Source organism: Tarenaya hassleriana, unplaced genomic scaffold (assembly GCF_000463585.1).
Source record: "Tarenaya hassleriana unplaced genomic scaffold, ASM46358v1 Cleome11, whole genome shotgun sequence".
Classification (NCBI taxonomy): Eukaryota; Viridiplantae; Streptophyta; class Magnoliopsida; order Brassicales; family Cleomaceae; genus Tarenaya; species Tarenaya hassleriana.
Window position 1 is genome coordinate 2927367 of NW_010961290.1, and position 17571 is coordinate 2944937.

The 17571-nt window shown below is 38.5% G+C and overlaps 4 protein-coding genes and 3 long non-coding RNA genes across 8 annotated transcripts; 5 read left to right on the plus strand and 2 right to left on the minus strand.

Moving 5' to 3' along the window:
• The first annotated feature begins 1236 nt into the window (after positions 1-1236).
• LOC104805677 (2-alkenal reductase (NADP(+)-dependent)) lies at positions 1237-3860 on the plus strand. The gene is made up of 5 exons (XM_010530323.2): positions 1237-1673; positions 2266-2452; positions 2570-2736; positions 2844-2926; positions 3299-3860. Exons 1-5 carry the CDS (start codon positions 1437-1439, stop codon positions 3675-3677), a joined length of 1053 nt encoding a protein of 350 aa, XP_010528625.1. The 5' UTR covers positions 1237-1436; the 3' UTR covers positions 3678-3860.
• Positions 3861-4262: 402 nt separating this feature from the next.
• LOC104805678 (LETM1 and EF-hand domain-containing protein 1, mitochondrial) lies at positions 4263-9959 on the plus strand. Of its 2 annotated transcripts, none has more exons than XM_010530324.2 (15): positions 4263-4399; positions 5058-5722; positions 5807-6119; positions 6787-6933; positions 7021-7109; positions 7228-7320; positions 7601-7727; positions 7946-8010; positions 8097-8271; positions 8512-8712; positions 8813-8860; positions 8988-9134; positions 9253-9335; positions 9430-9545; positions 9689-9959. In XM_010530324.2, the coding sequence occupies exons 2-15, from the start codon at positions 5130-5132 to the stop codon at positions 9793-9795; spliced, it is 2304 nt and encodes a 767-aa protein (XP_010528626.1). In that variant the 5' UTR covers positions 4263-4399; positions 5058-5129; the 3' UTR covers positions 9796-9959. The 2 variants fall into 2 exon arrangements, with proteins under 2 accessions (XP_010528626.1, XP_010528627.1); XM_010530325.2 differs by having other exon boundaries at positions 4263-4395.
• Positions 9960-10244: 285 nt separating this feature from the next.
• LOC104805679 (enoyl-CoA delta isomerase 1, peroxisomal-like) lies at positions 10245-11225 on the plus strand. Its single transcript, XM_010530326.2, has one exon. It carries the CDS (start codon positions 10364-10366, stop codon positions 11072-11074), a length of 711 nt encoding a protein of 236 aa, XP_010528628.1. The 5' UTR covers positions 10245-10363; the 3' UTR covers positions 11075-11225.
• On the plus strand, positions 11226-12107 carry LOC104805984 (enoyl-CoA delta isomerase 1, peroxisomal-like). Its single transcript, XM_010530702.1, has one exon. The coding sequence runs from the start codon at positions 11370-11372 to the stop codon at positions 12105-12107; it is 738 nt and encodes a 245-aa protein (XP_010529004.1). The 5' UTR covers positions 11226-11369.
• An 840-nt stretch (positions 12108-12947) lies between these two features.
• On the minus strand, positions 12948-14388 carry LOC104805681. Its single transcript, XR_770543.2, has 2 exons — positions 13577-14388; positions 12948-13394 (listed from the first exon to the last, which is right to left on the minus strand). It is a non-coding gene; the product is annotated as an uncharacterized LOC104805681 (long non-coding RNA).
• Positions 14389-16206: 1818 nt separating this feature from the next.
• On the plus strand, positions 16207-16969 carry LOC109116328. Its single transcript, XR_002023786.1, has 2 exons — positions 16207-16298; positions 16375-16969. It is a non-coding gene; the product is annotated as an uncharacterized LOC109116328 (long non-coding RNA).
• On the minus strand, positions 16579-17560 carry LOC104805682. Its single transcript, XR_002023785.1, has 2 exons — positions 17154-17560; positions 16579-16897 (listed from the first exon to the last, which is right to left on the minus strand). It is a non-coding gene; the product is annotated as an uncharacterized LOC104805682 (long non-coding RNA).
• Positions 17561-17571: the final 11 nt, after the last annotated feature.

A 17571-nucleotide genomic window follows, 5' to 3' on the forward strand; every position in this document is an offset into this window, starting at 1 on the left:
GACGCTCTTTGTTTCTCCTCCTCCTCCTCCTCCCATCTTCCACTGCAACATAGCTCCAATTTTCAGAAACATAGTATATGTATGTATATATGTACGTACACAATGATGCAGTATGTATGTGTGTGTGTGTATAGGTTTAGATGTACAGATTGAGAAGCTCACGTTGCAGATCAATGGAGGAAAACGAGTTTTATTCTTTGCTTTGCCTTTTTTTTGGTGGGGAAATAAAGAAAATAAGTTGGCGAGGATTTGGTCTGTTATAGGTTTCGTTGCATTGGTGGATGAGAATCTGATGTGGTAAACATTATAATAAAGATATATGTATGATATAGAATCTGGTATGTTATTATTCATAAAAGGAGAGAGATATATACAATAAAATAATAATAATAATGGCGTAAATGTAAAAATAGGAATCAAATATCTATGTGCCTTATTGCCTTTCCTCATTTGATTCTCACAAAATCATTGTACCATTTAATTCTCCTAAAACTCTATTTTACAAAATAGGTATAATATCTTTTTTATTTGTTTCCAAAGAATAGAATATTCTTTTTATGTTATTTTTGGAAGGATAAATATTATTGTTATGTAAAATTACTATCTATTTCAGTTGTATAATTGATTCCCGTTAAGATTTATATCTATTTCCGTTAAGATTAGATTTTTCATGTTTACTTTTTTAAATTTTTATGTAGTTTGATTTTTAAAATTATTGTTTTTATCTGTTTAGGTTCAATTATTTTAATTTTTTAAAAATATATCACATTAGATTTAATTTGGATTAATTTCGGAGATACACTCAATTAATTATTATTAGATTCAATTATATAATCGAAATACTCAATGCAGTCTAAACAACACAAAACATTTCATTTCTATATAATCGACCAAACATTTCATTTCTAATTTTTGTACGCCATTTGTAAATATTTATATGTTCTGATAACTCTTTTATTTTAAATTTTTTTCTGAGTTATGGGCAACTAACATTCTTAAATGATTTCACTTAATTATTATCTTAAAGATGAGGTTTTTGTGAGTGTTTCAACTAATCTCTCAACGGCGTTTGGTGTTTTCAGATTACTCTACTTAATTTTTTATTCGAAAAATCATTTTTTTGAGAATGTTAAGAGAGAATAGAAGAAGCTCGTGAATAATTTAACATTAATTAAAAGTATTGGAGATAATCTAATTTAATTAATCACTATCCTAAAGATCAATTGTTTTCCAGAACTCTTGAAAAGAAGAGGAAAAAGGAGAAAACGGCTCGACATTGAATGACTTCAGACATCTCCTCACAAACCTCATGTCGAATGCAAAACGAGAATCACTCGTCTTACCAAACTCCAAGAACCAGAAAGGATTGATCTTCCTCGATTTGTTTCGTCAAATTTTCTCAGACCCATCATAGAAAGAAAAGAAAAACCCAAAAGATGGGGGAAGAAGTCGAAGTGGTGGAGAACAAGCAAGTGTTGCTGAAGAAGTACATAGAAGGGGTTCCGACGGAGACAGACATGGAAGTGAAGCTCGGGAACACGATTGAGCTCCGGGCTCCAAAAGGGTCTGGCTGTTTCCTCGTCAAGAATCTCTACTTGTCTTGTGATCCTTACATGCGGAGCCGTATGCGCGATTTTCACGGTTCTTACATCCCGCCTTTTGTTATTGGTCGAGTATGTCTGAAAACCACATATCTTTTTCGCTTTTGCCCAGATTTTTTTCTTCCGATTTCTCTTCTGACATGGTGCTTGAATCTGTAATCGCTTTGCCTTTTCTGATTCTGGGTGCTTAGTTTGGCGATCTTTGAAGAAGGATGAGCGGAAATAGGTTCAGGACAATACAAAGATTTGATGGTGTTATTGGATAGTTCTCCCAGTCTTGTCTAATTTTCTTGTAATAAACTGTCTCGCAGTGGTGACAATTTGAAGGAACTGAACTGTTCATATGATCCCAATATAATTCTGAAAGTCTTTTATTTTGTAAGAAGAAAAAAGAATTTTGAGACAGTTGATGTTATGTTTTTTTAATCTTTTCTTGCTCTATTACCTTGATGCTTGATTGATAGTTTAAGTATTGATTTCGATATGAGAATGAGCAATCTCGAACATCTATAAGCTTCTCCTGTTGCATCCTTAAAGATAATCGCAATGTTGGTCTCTAGATTTCTTGCGATGAAAATTGTAAAATGGCGAGGAGATTAGTTTCTGGAACATTGGTAATCTTCTTTCGTTGTAATGTTGAATATGATGTCTGATCTTGATGCAGCGTATCGAAGGATTTGGTTTAGCAAGAGTGGTAGATTCTGATGATCCTGACTTTAAACCGGGTGACATCATATCTGCGATAACTGGTTGGGAAGAGTACAGTTTGCTTCGTAAGAGCGATGCTTTACAGTTGAGGAAAGTAGAGCTAGATCACGAAATCCCGATTTCTTACCATTTGGGGCTCCTCGGTATGACCCATCTTCTCTCATGAACTATCAAGGAGATAATACCACTCATTTCATTTATCTGAACACTTGTGTTTAGTTTATGGATCGATCACCGTTCTTCTTCGGGTTTTTTTGCAGGCATGCCTGGCTTTACTGCATATGCAGGGTTTTATGAGATATGTTCCCCAAAAAAGGGCGAGAATGTTTTCGTCTCTGCAGCTTCTGGAGCAGTCGGGCAACTCGTAGGCCAACTAGCTAAGTTGCACGGCTGCTTTGTAGTTGGAAGTGCTGGTAGTAAACAAAAGGTGAAGTCTTCAACTTGGATCCTGAGATCATTTCATTTTACTTCTCTTGTGGTGAAGAGAGTTTTCCCTTTTCTATGATACCTGTAACTTAACCGGGCTTGTATTAGGTTGATCTTCTGAAAAACAGACTTGGGTTCGATGAAGCGTTTAACTACAAAGAAGAGGCAGACCTTGATGCGGCTTTGAAGAGGTAAACACATTGGAAAAATAAGCTCAAAGAATCTTATATTCCAAGTTCCTTGCTTCACTATTTCCTTCTAAGCTCTCTATACATCGTTCACCGGTAACTTTCTCGTATACCATCTGTTTCTGTAAACAGAGTCTGATTTGATCCTTGACGTTTTCTTGAAATTATCTTAGCGTGCATGCCTTCTAGGCTTAGTTATTATTCTAAACGGGAGTGACCCGAGTGAAAATAATCTCACTAGCATGCCAAATAGAACAACTGAAATGACAGTGACCGAGATAGCGAGATATCTGAGGCTTAAGACATATAATTTCAGGTGACAGAGTCTTCACAAAATGTTAACTATCTATCTTTCTATGGTATGTATGATATTAGGTTCTTCCCGGAAGGTATCGACATATATTTCGACAATGTGGGCGGATCAATGCTTGATGCAGTGCTCCTCAACATGAGGGTTCGTGGAAGAATCGCTCTCTGTGGGATGGTATCTCTGCAAAGCCTCTCGAATCCCCAAGGAGTCCACAACTTGTTCAACGCCATCTCCAAACGGATAAGGATAGAAGGGTTCTTGCAGAGTGATTACCTCCATCTCTACCCGCAGTTCTTGGAACATGTCAAGGGTTATTACAAGGAAGGTAAGATTGTTTACATTGAGGACATGTCTGAAGGCCTTGAAACCGCTCCCTCCGCCCTCGCTGGCCTGTTTTCGGGCAGGAACATCGGTAAACAGGTGGTTCGGGTTGCTACAGATTGATTCTTGATTTCTTGGCTGATATGCCGAAACTGATTCAAACTAGTTGAAGTTCTTGTCTGGAAAAGACATGGAGAGGAATAAGCCTTGTTCTTTGAATCCTGAATATGTTTCCAATGTGACCACAGCTGTACACTTTGATTTTCACCCGGAAAATATTTAGTTTTTTAAAATTTTGATTCTGTACGATTTGGTTTCTGTTTCTATTTAGTTTTTGCTAAAATAGGCATTAATATTAAAAAAATAGTTTTATTTAGATTTTTTATATTTTAATATTTAATTCATATTTAGTTTAATTTAATAAAGTTGATTTGATAAAATATCATTCACAATATATAAACAATCGTCCCAATCGAAATAAAAAAAAATATAAATTTCAGGAAACTCATATTGACCAAGAGAGATAATTGAAAGAATACAATAAGAGAAATTATATTTTCCTAGTTATATAATATAAGTATTTGTTGTGTAATTTATCCAAGTCTTAGTCGCAATCGAACAAAGCATATTCATTCCGAATTTTTAGATCCGACCCGAATTTTATGACCCGACAAATAAAACGGGCAAAATCGAGGAAAGAGGAAAAAGACGTTGAATGGAGAGGAGCCCATCTCTCTCATTCTTCTGACTCTCTCGAGACGCTCTTTCTCGTGCCATTTTGTACTTTGTTTCCTTCACGTTCTTCGATCCTTCTTCCTCTGCAATCAGATTGCCGCAATCTGTATGTAAGTCGAAGAAATCGCTTTCGTTTCATCGCCCAGATGACTTTTTTTCTTCTGGGTTTTGGTGATTTTCGTGTTTCCCGCACTCGAAGTTTTTTTCCCGTGTTGTTTATGCTATTTTTTGTGGGTAGCGAAGGATTAGTTGGGATTCTGGTAGTGGTTGTTGAATGCTTTTATCGGTCATAATCGAATCTGAAGACGATTTGTTACATTTTCTTACTGATTCGGTGTTCAGTCGATCATTTTCCCGAGTGTTGTTTGGTTGCTGAGAAAATGGATGACGGGTGAGATTTTGTGTTGTGTTTCAGGGTTCATAGAGGGAAATCAATGTATTTAGGACGAGACAGTGAGTCAGGAAATCGGGTGCTTATTGGAAGTTTGGTTATGATGTTCCATCAGTGCAGATGGAAATCTGAGAGATTTTAATTGTCTTTTATAAGAACCATTTTCCTCTTTTGAATTTGAATACACAGAAAATTCGTCCCAAACTCTTTTCCCCTCTTTCTCTGGTTTCAAGTGTGATTCATTTCTGAATCGCAGTATGGTTTTAGCAAAATGTCTATGGAGCATATCTGTATTTAGTGTTTTACTGCTATCTGAAAGTTTCCATTGTATGATATCAGCACGTTAACGACATTTCTTTTGAACAATCATTGTACAGATTTGTGTAGGATTCGGCTTATCTGGTATGTAGCTGGTCATACTGTTGAGAGTTAAAAGACGGTAAAAAACAATGGCTTCTAGAGCGCTCCTCCGAAGGAGGACGTACATATTCCGTTCCATAAATGAACAAGTACACTCGATCCAATGCCTCTCAACCATCCAGCGGGAAGGAGTGCAAGGATATGCATCAGTAAGGAGACCGAATTCAGATTCCAGCCATCCATCCAGAAAGCCTGATTGCCGAGATGGGGAATTGTTTTCTGCTCCCAAGAGTAAAGAATCAGCCCCATCAGTGGCGGGGTTCCGCAGGAGTAGATTACTCCAGTCTCCAAATTTTAGTCATGGAGTTGGAAGATTGGAATTCTTTTACCCCTTGAGTTATAGATGGATTGTTAAATCAATGTACTCTTCTATGGCAACAGCCAGCAAACCTGATCCAGGGAAAGATAGTGACAAAAAGGCACAGCAACCTACTTCACAAGCCAAAGAGGCTTCTCCTGAGGAGTGTGACCAAGCGGTCGAGGGATTAAGTTTGGCTAAAGCTAAAGCTAAAGCAATGAAAATGGAAGAATCCCAAAAGACTGATAAATCCATAATGCAACGTGTATGGTCTGTGCTTATGGGAATAGGTCCTGCTTTGAGAGCTATTGCCTCAATGAGCAGGTCAGGCTGCAGTTGTAATTTTTGTTATATCTTCAAGGTTCTCAATGTCTTCAGTAGTTATGATAACATTTAATCTATGTACAGGGAAGATTGGGCGAAGAAGCTTCGCCATTGGAAGGATGAATTTAAATCTACCATGCAACACTACTGGTTAGGCACAAAGTTGCTTTGGGCTGATATCAGGATCAGTGTAAGGCTACTTGTGAAACTTGCCAATGGAAAAGGTCTTTCGAGGAGGGAAAGGCAGCAACTCACTCGGACAACTGCCGATATTTTTAGACTAGTTCCGGTTGCTGTATTCATCATTGTTCCATTCATGGAGTTTTTGTTACCAGTGTTCCTAAAGTTATTTCCAAATATGCTGCCATCAACTTTCCAGGACAAGATGAAAGAAGAGGTACACTTAAAGTCTGTATTCAATGCTTTCGTATTCTTTCTATGTTGTGTTATCCTATTCTTTGCTAGAATTGCAGATTTGGTGGTCTGAAAGAGTGATTGGGAGATACTTTTTATTGTTGACAACTTTCTAACTGGAGTGGTGGTGGCCTTATGTGTTTGATTCTTTAGAGAATGGCTTAGGATTTCTTAAATCATTTACATTATTAGTAGTACTGGTAGGTAACAGATTTTAATTTTTTCTCAATTTACGGTATTTCATCATTATGTGCTTACTGGTTTCACTCGACTTTTAGCTTCCAGAAAATAAAACTAAAGGGATGCAATTAATCTGTGCTTTTTCCTCCTTTTATTTTGATGATATAAAATGTGACCATGAACTTTCATTTTGGGCTGACGTTGAAGTATCTTGAACATAAGCTTAGTCTTATGATTAATGTATCAAGACTAAATTGATTTTTGTTTCTCCTGATCTCAAAGAACTTTCGGAATTAGCATACAGCAGTTATTTTTATGCTGGGAAGGAACATGAATAGAATTGAAGTCCGAAATAATGTTAGATGCGGCGGTAAATAATACCAGAATTTTGAAATCATTTGATCTTTCTGTCCTGTCGGCCGGCCCACGTCGCAAAGATGAAGCTCACTGCCAGAATGTTTGTCTTGTAGGAGGAACTGAAAAGAAGACTTAATGCAAGAATGGAATATGCAAAGTTTCTCCAGGATACTGTGAAAGAAATGGCAAAGGAAGTCCAGACCTCGCGTAGTGGTGAAGCTAAAAAGACAGCAGAAGATTTGGATGAATTTCTGAACAAGGTGAGGCAATTTTATCATCTTTTTATGCTAGTGACTCCCTTCTATCTCTGTCCAGTTGTATTTTTAGCTTCATTTTCAATTGGGCAGGTCAGAAGAGGAGTCCGTGTTTCAAATGAAGAAATTTTAGGCTTTGCAAAGCTATTCAATGATGAGCTCACGTTGGATAACATTAACAGGTTAGGCATCCATCCAATTGTTTGGATGATTGGATCATTCCATGATACTGCCAGTTCTCATTATTTATACTCTTTTAGGTTATTTTCTGTTAGTTGCCTTTTCTGTTGTTGAGTGCAGGCCTCGCTTGGTAAATATGTGCAAATACATGGGTATTAGTCCATATGGGACTGATGCATATTTACGTTATATGCTTCGGAAAAGATTGCAAGAGTAAGTTCAGTGATGTTTTCACATTTTTTCCGTGTGTATTTGCTTCTGGAAGTTGCATTCGTTTCCTTCTAATTCTAATCTCAAGAACAACTTTTTACAAACGTGTCTGCAGATGAGCATGTCGCAGTTATTTATCCCTTTCTGATGATCTATTTTAGTAGTATAATATTTATTGTAGTGAATTTAAGTTGCTATATAAGAAACAAATCTACGAATTTTTATTGTAGCTGTCATTTTCACATGATCAAAATGTATAATACCTTTTTATTGGACTTGGCAGGATCAAGAAAGATGACAAGATGATCCAGATAGAAGGAGTGGAATCTCTCTCAGAAGCTGAACTTCGTCAAGCTTGCAGAGAGAGAGGAATGATTGAACTTGGCCCAGTGGACGAAACGAGGCAGCAGGTTATTTGCCTAACCTTATACTTGGAATATGCTTTATTACGAAAAGGCTAATCCTTACCATACATAGAAATCAGCATTCCATCTCTGCCCTGTAAGATTTTGAATGGATTATTTTCCTTCTATACAATTAGAAAGATCAGTTAGCCATTTTATCTGTTCTTTTAAAAGTTGAGAGTATATATATAACTGATTCCTAATTCTACAAGCTTACTTTGCAGTTGCGTGACTGGCTGGATTTGTCTCTTAACCATTCAGTACCATCATCTCTCTTAATTCTTTCGAGGTCAGCTTTTATCTTCAACTCCTTGGGTTTAAACGAGAGATTGGAATTGATGTTGTGGCATGTCTTCTCCTGTGTGTATTTGACAGAGCTTTCTCTGTGGCTGGGAAACTTAAGCCAGAAGAGGCTGTACAGGCTACCCTCTCATCTTTGCCAGATGAGGTTGTGGATACTGTCGGTGTGACAGCTCTGCCATCGGAAGATTCTGTTTCGGAAAGAAAGAGGAAGCTTGAATTCCTAGAAATGCAAGAAGAATTGATCAAGGTTCCTAATTTCATGCTTCCCTTACTCTCGGTTTTTAATACTAAGTAGAAGTATTGAGCACCTTATTGTTAGTATTATGTGCTCAAACATCTCTACTATTTTTTTTGGCTCTAACTCAAGTCATTCTTCCCCAATTATCTGTGAGCTTCTTAGACAATTATTTATGTATGTGAAGTATAGATTTAGTTTACCATGCCATAAGTTATCTATTTCTTGATATCTGAATGGATTAAACTGTAGGAGGAGGAGGAAGAGGAAGAGGAGGAAATGGCCAAGATCAAGATGAAAGAGTCTGCTTCTAGCCAAAAGGATATAGCTCTGGATGAGATGATGGCTGCCACTGCTAAGGATGCCAAGGAACAAGCAACGGCAAAAACTCTGGAGAAACATGAGCAGCTTTGCGAGCTCAGTCGTGCATTGGCGGTCTTGGCTTCTGCATCTGTATGGGCTCAAACCCCTTTTCATTCTCTTTGATCGTCAGAGTTTCAGGGTATGCAATCTTGTTATTGCTTCTAATTTCTGGTTTCAATGCATGCTTCAGTCCGTGAGCATGGAGCGTGAAGAGTTCCTAAAACTTGTAAAAAAAGAGGTAACTCGCTTAGAAATTTTGCAGTCTCTCCTTATAATTTTGCTATCTTCTATCTTCTACACATCTCTTTGCTATCTTGTTTTGAATTCAAAGCTGAAATAGTTAAAGCTTGTTTCTTTGAGTACAGATGGATCTTTACAATAGCATGGTAGAGAAAGGTGGAACCGATGGTGAGGAAGAAGCATGGCAGGCGTACTTAGCCGCTAGAGAAGATAGTGATAGAAGCGCTCAGAAAGCCATCAGCGACAAAGCATCTTCTGCACTCTTAGACAGGGTAACCATTTCATTACACTTTTCTCAGGCATCAAATTATCCAAAGATTGTAAATTCCCTGATCTTGATGCCGTATACTAAAAAGGGGATGATGGGTTTTTCGTTCCGTCCTCTTTTAGGTAGAAACAATGCTTCAAAAACTCGAAAAGGAAATAGATCATGTTGATAACAAGATTGGCAACCGCTGGAGACTGCTTGACCGGTCCGTACCCTTTGGAGTTTCGGGCCATTCCCGTTTTTTCTTTCTCGTTTTCCTTTTACGTGTGAGATGAAACATCGAATTCCCGTGTTTCCAGAGATTATGATGGAAAAGTCACTCAGGAGGAGGTGGCATCGGCGGCTATGTACCTTAAAGACACTTTGGGGAAAGAGGGTATCCAAGAACTCCTCGACAATCTTTCTAAAGATAGAGGTAAGTGTTTAGTTTCCGACAATCTTTGGGGAAAGAGGTTTACTTGTGCAATATTGTTTGGTTGCTTGTGTTGGTTACCAAAAGCATGATTCGCATTTCCATGTGTTCTTTCTTTTTGTTTTTGGATGTGAAAAAAAAAACAGAGGGGAAGATACTTGTGGAAGATCTTGTGAAGTTAGCAAGCGAGACAGAAGATGTGGAAGAAGCTGATGATGAGCCGTCGTCGTCTGAGCCACACAAGTCACCGTAGCTTTCCTTTTTTATGACATTTCCCCTTTCGATATTATCACACCTTCCATTACAAGTATTTCACTTACCGTTGCGAGATATGTATCTCCGATTACAAGTTTAGAAAATAAAATATAATGCCTTCGTATAGTTGAAATATATCAAAATAAGGGTCTTCAAAACTTATATGATGAACTCGATTTTATCTTGAATATTTATAAATAAATAAAAAAGAATTCGTCATTTTTTTGCTATTTTGGTGAATCTGATTTATATATGATTTGATCGATTTTGTTTTAAATTGACGTCGATTACAAATTTGGTATTATTATGAAAGTTTGCCTATATAAATTAAAATAAATTTGCATATATTTAATATCAAATCGATTATATTATATGTAACTAAATTGAAATGATTTGTATATCGATTCGGATAGCACCACCATCATTAAAAATAAAGTTATGTATGTCTAAAATAAAATTAGTAGGTCATATAAATGAGACTAAATGTATAAAATAATGATAATATTCTAGTTCCCGTTGTACTAATCTGTGCTTCTCAGAGAACTACTGAATGATTGCATAGAGGGATGTGTACGTTAGAGAAGCGAGGTCGACTGTTCGTACTGACTCTCACCGGCGACGGCGAGCACCGCCTCAGCCCCGCCATACTCGACGCCATTGGCTCTGCCGTCCGCCGAGTTCGGGCCGAGTCATCGTCCTCCAACTCGGTCCTCATCACCACATCTGAAGGCAAGTTCTTCTCCAATGGCTACGATCTCGATCTCGGCAAATCGGATCCCTCTCTCTTCCCTGTAATGAGCGCCAAGCTCAGATCCGTCGTCGCCGACCTCATCTCCCTCCCGATACCGACGATCGCCGCCGTCACCGGCCACGCTTCCGCCGCCGGATTCATCCTCGCGATGAGCCACGACTACATCCTGATGCGTCGCGACAGGGGATTCCTCTACATGAGCGAGCTCGACATCGGCCTCAGGATGCCGGCGTGGTTCATGGCCCTGATCCGGACGAGGATCGGGTCGCCGGCGGCGAGGAGGGACGTGGTGTTGACGGCGAAGAAGTTGACGGCGACGGAGGCGGTGGAGATGGGGATCGTGGACTCGGCTCACGGATCCGCGGCAGAGACGGTGGAAGCCGCCGTCAAATTGGGCGAGGAAATGAACCTTGAGGGACACGTGTACGGTCGGATTAGAGAGATGGCTATGCGAGAGGTGCTTGATGTCATTGGTTTTGATGAGACCGTATCTGATGTGGTGCGGAACAGTGGATCAAAACTGTAGAACTAAGTTACACATTCGCTTCCTCCCAAATTATTCGATTCAATTTCTCTTAAAACAAACCGAAATTTCAAATTTCGAGTGACATACATCAAGCTGTTCACCGGTTTTCATTTCATTTTCATTTCGATATTCACTAAGTTCTTTTCTTTTTCTTTGTTGGGTTAATAATTTATCACACATTTTTTTCATTTCCGATTTAAATTCGTCGGTCCAATAAAGTTAAGTTTGCAAAACTTTATTATATATACATTCGTTTAATAGTCCCCCTAGCACCACTGTGGTTGTTATTACAGACATGTGTACGTTGGAGAAGCGAGGAAACGTCTTCATACTGACGCTTACCGGCCATGGCGACGAACACCGCCTCAGCCGAGCCTTGATCGACGAAATCCACTCGGCCGTCCACAACATCCGGTCCGACCCTTCGGCTACACGATCTGTCCTAATCACAACAGCCGAAGGCAAATTCTTCTGCAACGGCCTCGATATCGTGGCCGCCCGAACCGATCCATCTCTTTTAGAAGTCATGGAAGCCAAGTTCCGTTCCCTCGTTGCTGACCTTATCTCCCTCCCTATGCCCACGATCGCTGCGGTCACCGGCCACGCCTCGGGTGCGGGACTCGGCCTGGCCTTCAGCCACGACTACGTCCTGATGCGTCGCGACAGGGGATTCCTCTACGTGCCCGAGCTCGACGTGGGCCTCGTAGTTCCGGCGTGGTACATGCCCTTGATCCATCTGAAGATCAGTTCGTCGGCGGCAAGGAGGGACGTGGTGTTAGCGTCGGCAAAGGTGAAAGCGGAGGAGGCGGTGAAGATGGGGATTGTGGACTCGGCTCATGATGGCGCGGCCGAGACGGTCCAGGCCGCGGTTAGGTTAGGGGAGGAGCTGGTCAAGCGAGCGTGGGATGGAAACGTGTACGGTCGCATGAGGGAGACTCTTCTTAGAGCGTTGAAACACCACCGGATGTTGGGCGTAGGAATTGTTCAAAGTTGTAATATTACTCCGAGTATAATAACTAAACAAATTATATAAACTGCAGAATTATATATTTAAAACGAAAACTATATAAGCTAAAGCTAGTACAAATAGTACAATCTTTCTGATTTTATACGAAATAAAATATAAATTAATCCGCATAGTTAAATTTTAGAAAATATGAGCTAATATTGTTAAAATACAACAATTAAAAGTTTATCATACATATATATTAATTTGGATAAAAAGGTAGAAAACTTAATTTGATTTTGTATTTATAATTACAAGTTTGATAATAATAATAAACAACCTGTTCCAATTTTTATTGCACAAAATAATATTTGAGCCAATTTTGCACTAAAAACATTACCATATGTACCTTTCTATCTTAATTACCTTTTAAAAGATGTCAGGGTTCAGGGTTAGGATCTTGGACTATCCCGTCGTCTTTATGGGTTGACCCGTGGATCATTGATCGTGCCCTTTTTTTGCTGGGACTGTAATATTATATATCGTCACAGAAAAACATGGACGGATTCGGAGTAGGTCCACTGGATGGCAGCCCATTTTCAGACCCTAATCCTCTATAATTACGGAAAGTGACGCCAAGCAGCCCTGTTTGAAAAATGGCCGGAAGACCAGTTAATAAAAATAATCATTTGCTCGTATATCACTCGAAACATTATACCAAAGTTCAGATTATTTGGGGATCTACCCCATCTCTAGTGGTTGAGAGCTCACTTTCCCAAGAGAGGTCGTGAGTTCAACACACAGAGTATGGAGATTTTCTCATCTGCCACCTTCGGGTGACTCACATCCCACGTGTGTGTTGCAGGGTCGTGCGCGTGGGTCGGAATTAGTCTGGGCCTTTGGGTTTGGGATCACCCGATTATCAAAAAAAAAAAAAAGTTCAGATTATTTGATTATATGAACTTTTCGCACGAATTATACAATTTTGTAGCCACATCTGAAGGTCCAAGAAAATTACAAGATAGCATCCGCTATTGCAAATCAAGATTTATTTGAACATTTTTTTTTATATGTTTGAAAGTATTAATAGAATCACCCTTTTACCCCCAGAAAGAATAAATATAAAAACAAAATTACAAGACATAATCAAGCGCATGCATGCACATTATTTATATATAAAAACGGCTAGAAGTGGACGGGTGGTTCTTCAAGGGGATGACGTGGCGTGGTTCTGAGCGGAAGCACGTGGAGATCTTCTTCTACAGCCTGGTGATCGTCGGACCCTGTCTGTGACTATTGAAGGATTGTTTCCAATCCCTGCTCCGCATGAGTGCGACGGTGGGGTCAGTCCTCTCTCTTCGCCGTCATCGTCCGCTGCCATTTATGGATAGTTTTTACACGATTAGAGAGTTTACATATTAATTCCCAATACGGTAACGTATATTTCCTTGGAATTATAATACGACCAAATAAGAGAATTACAATAGAAACAGTTCAATCATTTTAGTTATTTTATTGGGTTTTGTTCCCCTAATTGGTTAAAGTAGGTGTATTACCTAGTTTGCGGTGTCTAATGGCGGCGGCAACCCCAAGTTGAGAGGATAGACATAAAAGTAGAAGAAGCAAAGATATGATGATAAGAGCTACACGTGATGCCTCCCTCGCCATTGATGATCTCTTCTCTCTCACTACACGTACACTTCTTTTTCCCAATTATAATTAAGAGGGTATATATATGCGTGCGTATATATACACACACGAGAGAGAGAGAGAGAGAGAGAGAGAGAGATTACTAGTTTCGCGGAAAGAAACTGAAAAGGGCCAAAGCCGCCAACTGTATTTGAATCTCGGATGATAGTACGTAGATGGTATTTTAGCGCAAGGACAAGGAGACGCAGTTTTGTAAGTTTCCTAGACACACACCTCTCTCTCTCTCTCTCATAAATAATATAATACAAATTCTATTATTATATAAATGTGTGGATGGATGAACTTGTTGAAAAGTTTTCAATCAATTTATTTCTGAAATTAACGTGGTGAAACTTGCATTATGGCTATATATTGCGTCATGTATATTAAATAAAAATGTAGATAGCCGATGTCCGAGCGTAGACATAGTTTATTTTATTTATTTGGTCGAATGTGTATTTGTATTACTCAAAAAGAGAAGTCATAATTAGTTTGTGATTGGGCCTCCACTTTGTACATTAGACAACGAAAGTCTGCAACGTTTTCTTTCCCGGAAAAGAGGTCTTAACAAATTCCCAGAACTTGGACACCTTTCATACAAATAAAAAAACATATCCCGCATTTTTATTTAAAAAATATATTTTTTTTCTCTCCAAATACGTGAATTAGTTCTTGAAATGTTTATTGTAATTTTCAAATTGAAATATATATTTATATATATTAATAATAATAATAGTATGCACTTTTAAGAATACGTACGGAAATAATAAAAAAGCTGTCATTTTTAAGCCCAAATCAAAATCTTTCCCACCAATAAAAATGATCACTTTCGGCCCGAGGCAGGTTGGTATTCTTCGATGTCAGCTAAAAGGAAATTAATTTTAAATTGTGTCGTAATTTATTAACGGTGATCATTTCAGTTTCAGTTTTGTAACGGTGTTAAATCAATATAAAAATCGAAATACCTACAAAAAATTTAAAAGCCGAAAATTTTAGATTGGAAAGGAATGACATTCGAATATAAAACTCTTAAAAAACAAAAAAAAAATTGAATTTTTAAAAATAAATATTTATCTTTTTTTTTTTTAAAGAAAGTGAATCAAAACAAAACCCGAATCCAAAAAATTCAAACGTAAAAAGGAAAGCGCGCTATTCCTCGGTATGAAAGCATCATTGTTACGGAAATTATTAACCATAACCAAAGATTAAGACCAGTTGGATATCAAAGTTCAAAATGGTCAAACCTTAAACAAGATTTTTATCAACGTTGCTTGGGAATCCGATGTAGTTAGGGACATCGGAACGTGGAACGAAAGTTTGATTTTGACCACAAGAAATAATATAATGGTATTCATAAGCATATACCACCAAAAGAAAGACCATGTAAAACGCTTAGAAAAAGACGAGATATTGCGTAATAGATTGATACAAATCATGTGAAAATGCGGTCGGGTTCAATGTCACGGATGCCTGCATCTTCTTCGTCTCTTCTCCATCACCTCCGTTGCGTATTTCCCTATTTGAGCTCCGCATGAGTCAGAGGGTGGGGTGTATATTGTGCCTCTCATGTCGACTTGTGACATATATATACATACAAGTCAACACGTATATACGTATAAGCAAAAATGAAATCAACCTCAAAGACAAAACTAAAGCCAATGAATATATATATATATAAAACCTTATCTTCTTTCTTTTTTTTCTTACAACTGGTGTTCACTAAAAAAAAACTAGTCTCCAAAGATTGGGCCACGAGTCTTATCTAATTTTGAAGCAGATCTATAGTCAAAATCTCTGGACAAGCACAAGAAAATATCACATGATCAAGTAGAAATCAGATTCCAGAGATTCGATATCTTGTATACTCTCTCAATCAAGAAAACAAGATCTTTCGAAATGTTTAGTGGGTATATGTACGTATCTCAAAATTGTTAGAAACATATATATATATGTGTGTGTGTGTGTGTATAGACTGACCTAGTTTTCGGTGTGTTGCTTCGACGACGATTCCAACATGAGAGGAAACACAAAAAACCAGAAGAAGCAAAGTCAGGAGACGAGCAACGTTTGATGGCTTTGCTGTTCCCATTGATATTCTTTTGTGTTACCTTGGACTTGGAAGGCCATATCATATGCATACATAACTACATATAAAGACATTGAAGCAAAATCACCTAACCCTCCGATAAAATAAAACAAAAATAAAAATAATTGGAGCAAAACCGCGTTTACCCAAGAAAAAAGAGTCGTCATTAATCGGTGGACCCAACGTTTTCTTTAATTTAATATAAAATTACGACATTAAATCGAACTTTATTGTGTTACATGACAAAATATTTGTTATGGTAAAAAAAGTCAAAAGATTTGAGAACCCGAAACAAAATTATTAAATTGTGAAGGAATTAAACCTTCCGGTGCTCTCAGAGGCTCTGCCTTTAGCGTTGACTAAACCCTAGTTTCCTCTTCCTTTCGATACACGGGCCGCGGAGGACGCGCGGAGGAGAAAGAAGACCCGACGGAGGGGGACGGATGCGTGACCGCGAGCGGAGATCGACGGCGATCGGGGCTGCATCGTCGGGAGCATCTCAGGTGGCATCGATCGTTCCTTTTGGTTTGTTGTTCCTAGTTCGGTCTTTTACTCGAGTTTTTCTCCGTCAAGCCTTAGATCTTGTTGTGGCCGCCGATTTGAGTCGTAAATCGGTGATCTTAGAGTGTTGTCGGTGCCGCCCGTCCGCGACTCGGTTGAGCCGAACTCGTAAAAACTTCTCTGTGCCTTTTTCCGTTTCTGATTCTCGGAGAGGGGTTCAGAGGTGAATCGGTGAAGGAACGACGGACTGTTCTTTGCAATCTGAAAGCTTGAGCAGGATCATGTGCACTTGTATTAAATGCTTGTATATAAAGAAAGGAGTAACACAAGCAGCAGTCCATGGCAGGAATAGAACTACAACCAGCAACAACAACAACAACAACAACAACAATGACAAGCAGTAGATCATTGGTTCTTAATTAGACATCAGACACTTCCATTGCTTATTTGTTCAAACAGATGTAACACCTGCGATTCTTCCAATGGAATTATAATCAAGGAACTCCATTTTTGTAGCTCGTGGCTTCCGTAGCCATCTTTTCTGCGTCGTGGTTTCTTCCTCCACCGGGCCGTGATATGGAGGGTCCAGTCTCTATGGTTCCTGCACTTAAACTACATGTTAAAGAACAATTTCCTCGCACCAGTCAATAAAGTCAGGACCTCTTTTTTTTTTGGTTCTTTGTTCAACGTATCCAGCATTTGCTCAAGTAGACACAAGATTTGCGTGATTCACTATCTGAAATGTCGTATATATACATCCAAATCTAGATCCCAATGAGACAAACGAGATCTTTCTAAATGTTTAGTGAGTATGTGTTTGAAAATGGCTAAAAACAGATGCAGAAAAAGATACTGACCTAGTCTTCGACTTGTTGCCTCGACGGCTCCGACATGAGAGAAAACACAAATGAGCAGAAGAAGTAAAGTAGTTAAGGGAAGAGCAACGTTTGATGTCTTCGTTGTCCCCATTGGTATTCTTTTTTGTTACATTGGTAGGCCATATCGTTCATGGTACATATAAAGAAAGTGAAGCAAAATCATCTAATCCCCCCAAAAAAAAATGTAAAAAATAAGAATAAAAAACGTAAAATTAAAGCAAAGCAACGTTTACTCAAAAGAAAACAAGTCAAGCCCACTGGCAAGTGGCAACCTTTGAAATCCAGCGAGGACATGTGCTTTAAGGCATTAGCCATTAATTAATTGACTCGGTTATGCCAAAGCTTTATTTCACACACATATATATATATATATATATATATATATATATATATATAT

What these genes read in the sequence shown, in the direction of transcription:
- LOC104805677 (XM_010530323.2), top strand. Translation starts at nt 1,437, where the DNA reads ATGGGGGAAGAAGTCGAAGTGGTGGAGAACAAGCAAGTGTTGCTGAAG. An exon ending in CGCCTTTTGTTATTGGTCGA is followed by an intron (nt 1,674 to 2,265) that starts GTATGTCTGAAA and finishes ATCTTGATGCAG; the next exon opens with CGTATCGAAGGATTTGGTTT. An exon ending in GTGCTGGTAGTAAACAAAAG is followed by an intron (nt 2,737 to 2,843) that starts GTGAAGTCTTCA and finishes GGCTTGTATTAG; the next exon opens with GTTGATCTTCTGAAAAACAG.
- LOC104805678 (XM_010530324.2), top strand. Translation starts at nt 5,130, where the DNA reads ATGGCTTCTAGAGCGCTCCTCCGAAGGAGGACGTACATATTCCGTTCC. An exon ending in TGCAAGAAGAATTGATCAAG is followed by an intron (nt 8,272 to 8,511) that starts GTTCCTAATTTC and finishes ATTAAACTGTAG; the next exon opens with GAGGAGGAGGAAGAGGAAGA. An exon ending in CTTCTGCACTCTTAGACAGG is followed by an intron (nt 9,135 to 9,252) that starts GTAACCATTTCA and finishes GTCCTCTTTTAG; the next exon opens with GTAGAAACAATGCTTCAAAA.
- LOC104805679 (XM_010530326.2), top strand. Translation starts at nt 10,364, where the DNA reads ATGTGTACGTTAGAGAAGCGAGGTCGACTGTTCGTACTGACTCTCACC.
- LOC104805984 (XM_010530702.1), top strand. Translation starts at nt 11,370, where the DNA reads ATGTGTACGTTGGAGAAGCGAGGAAACGTCTTCATACTGACGCTTACC.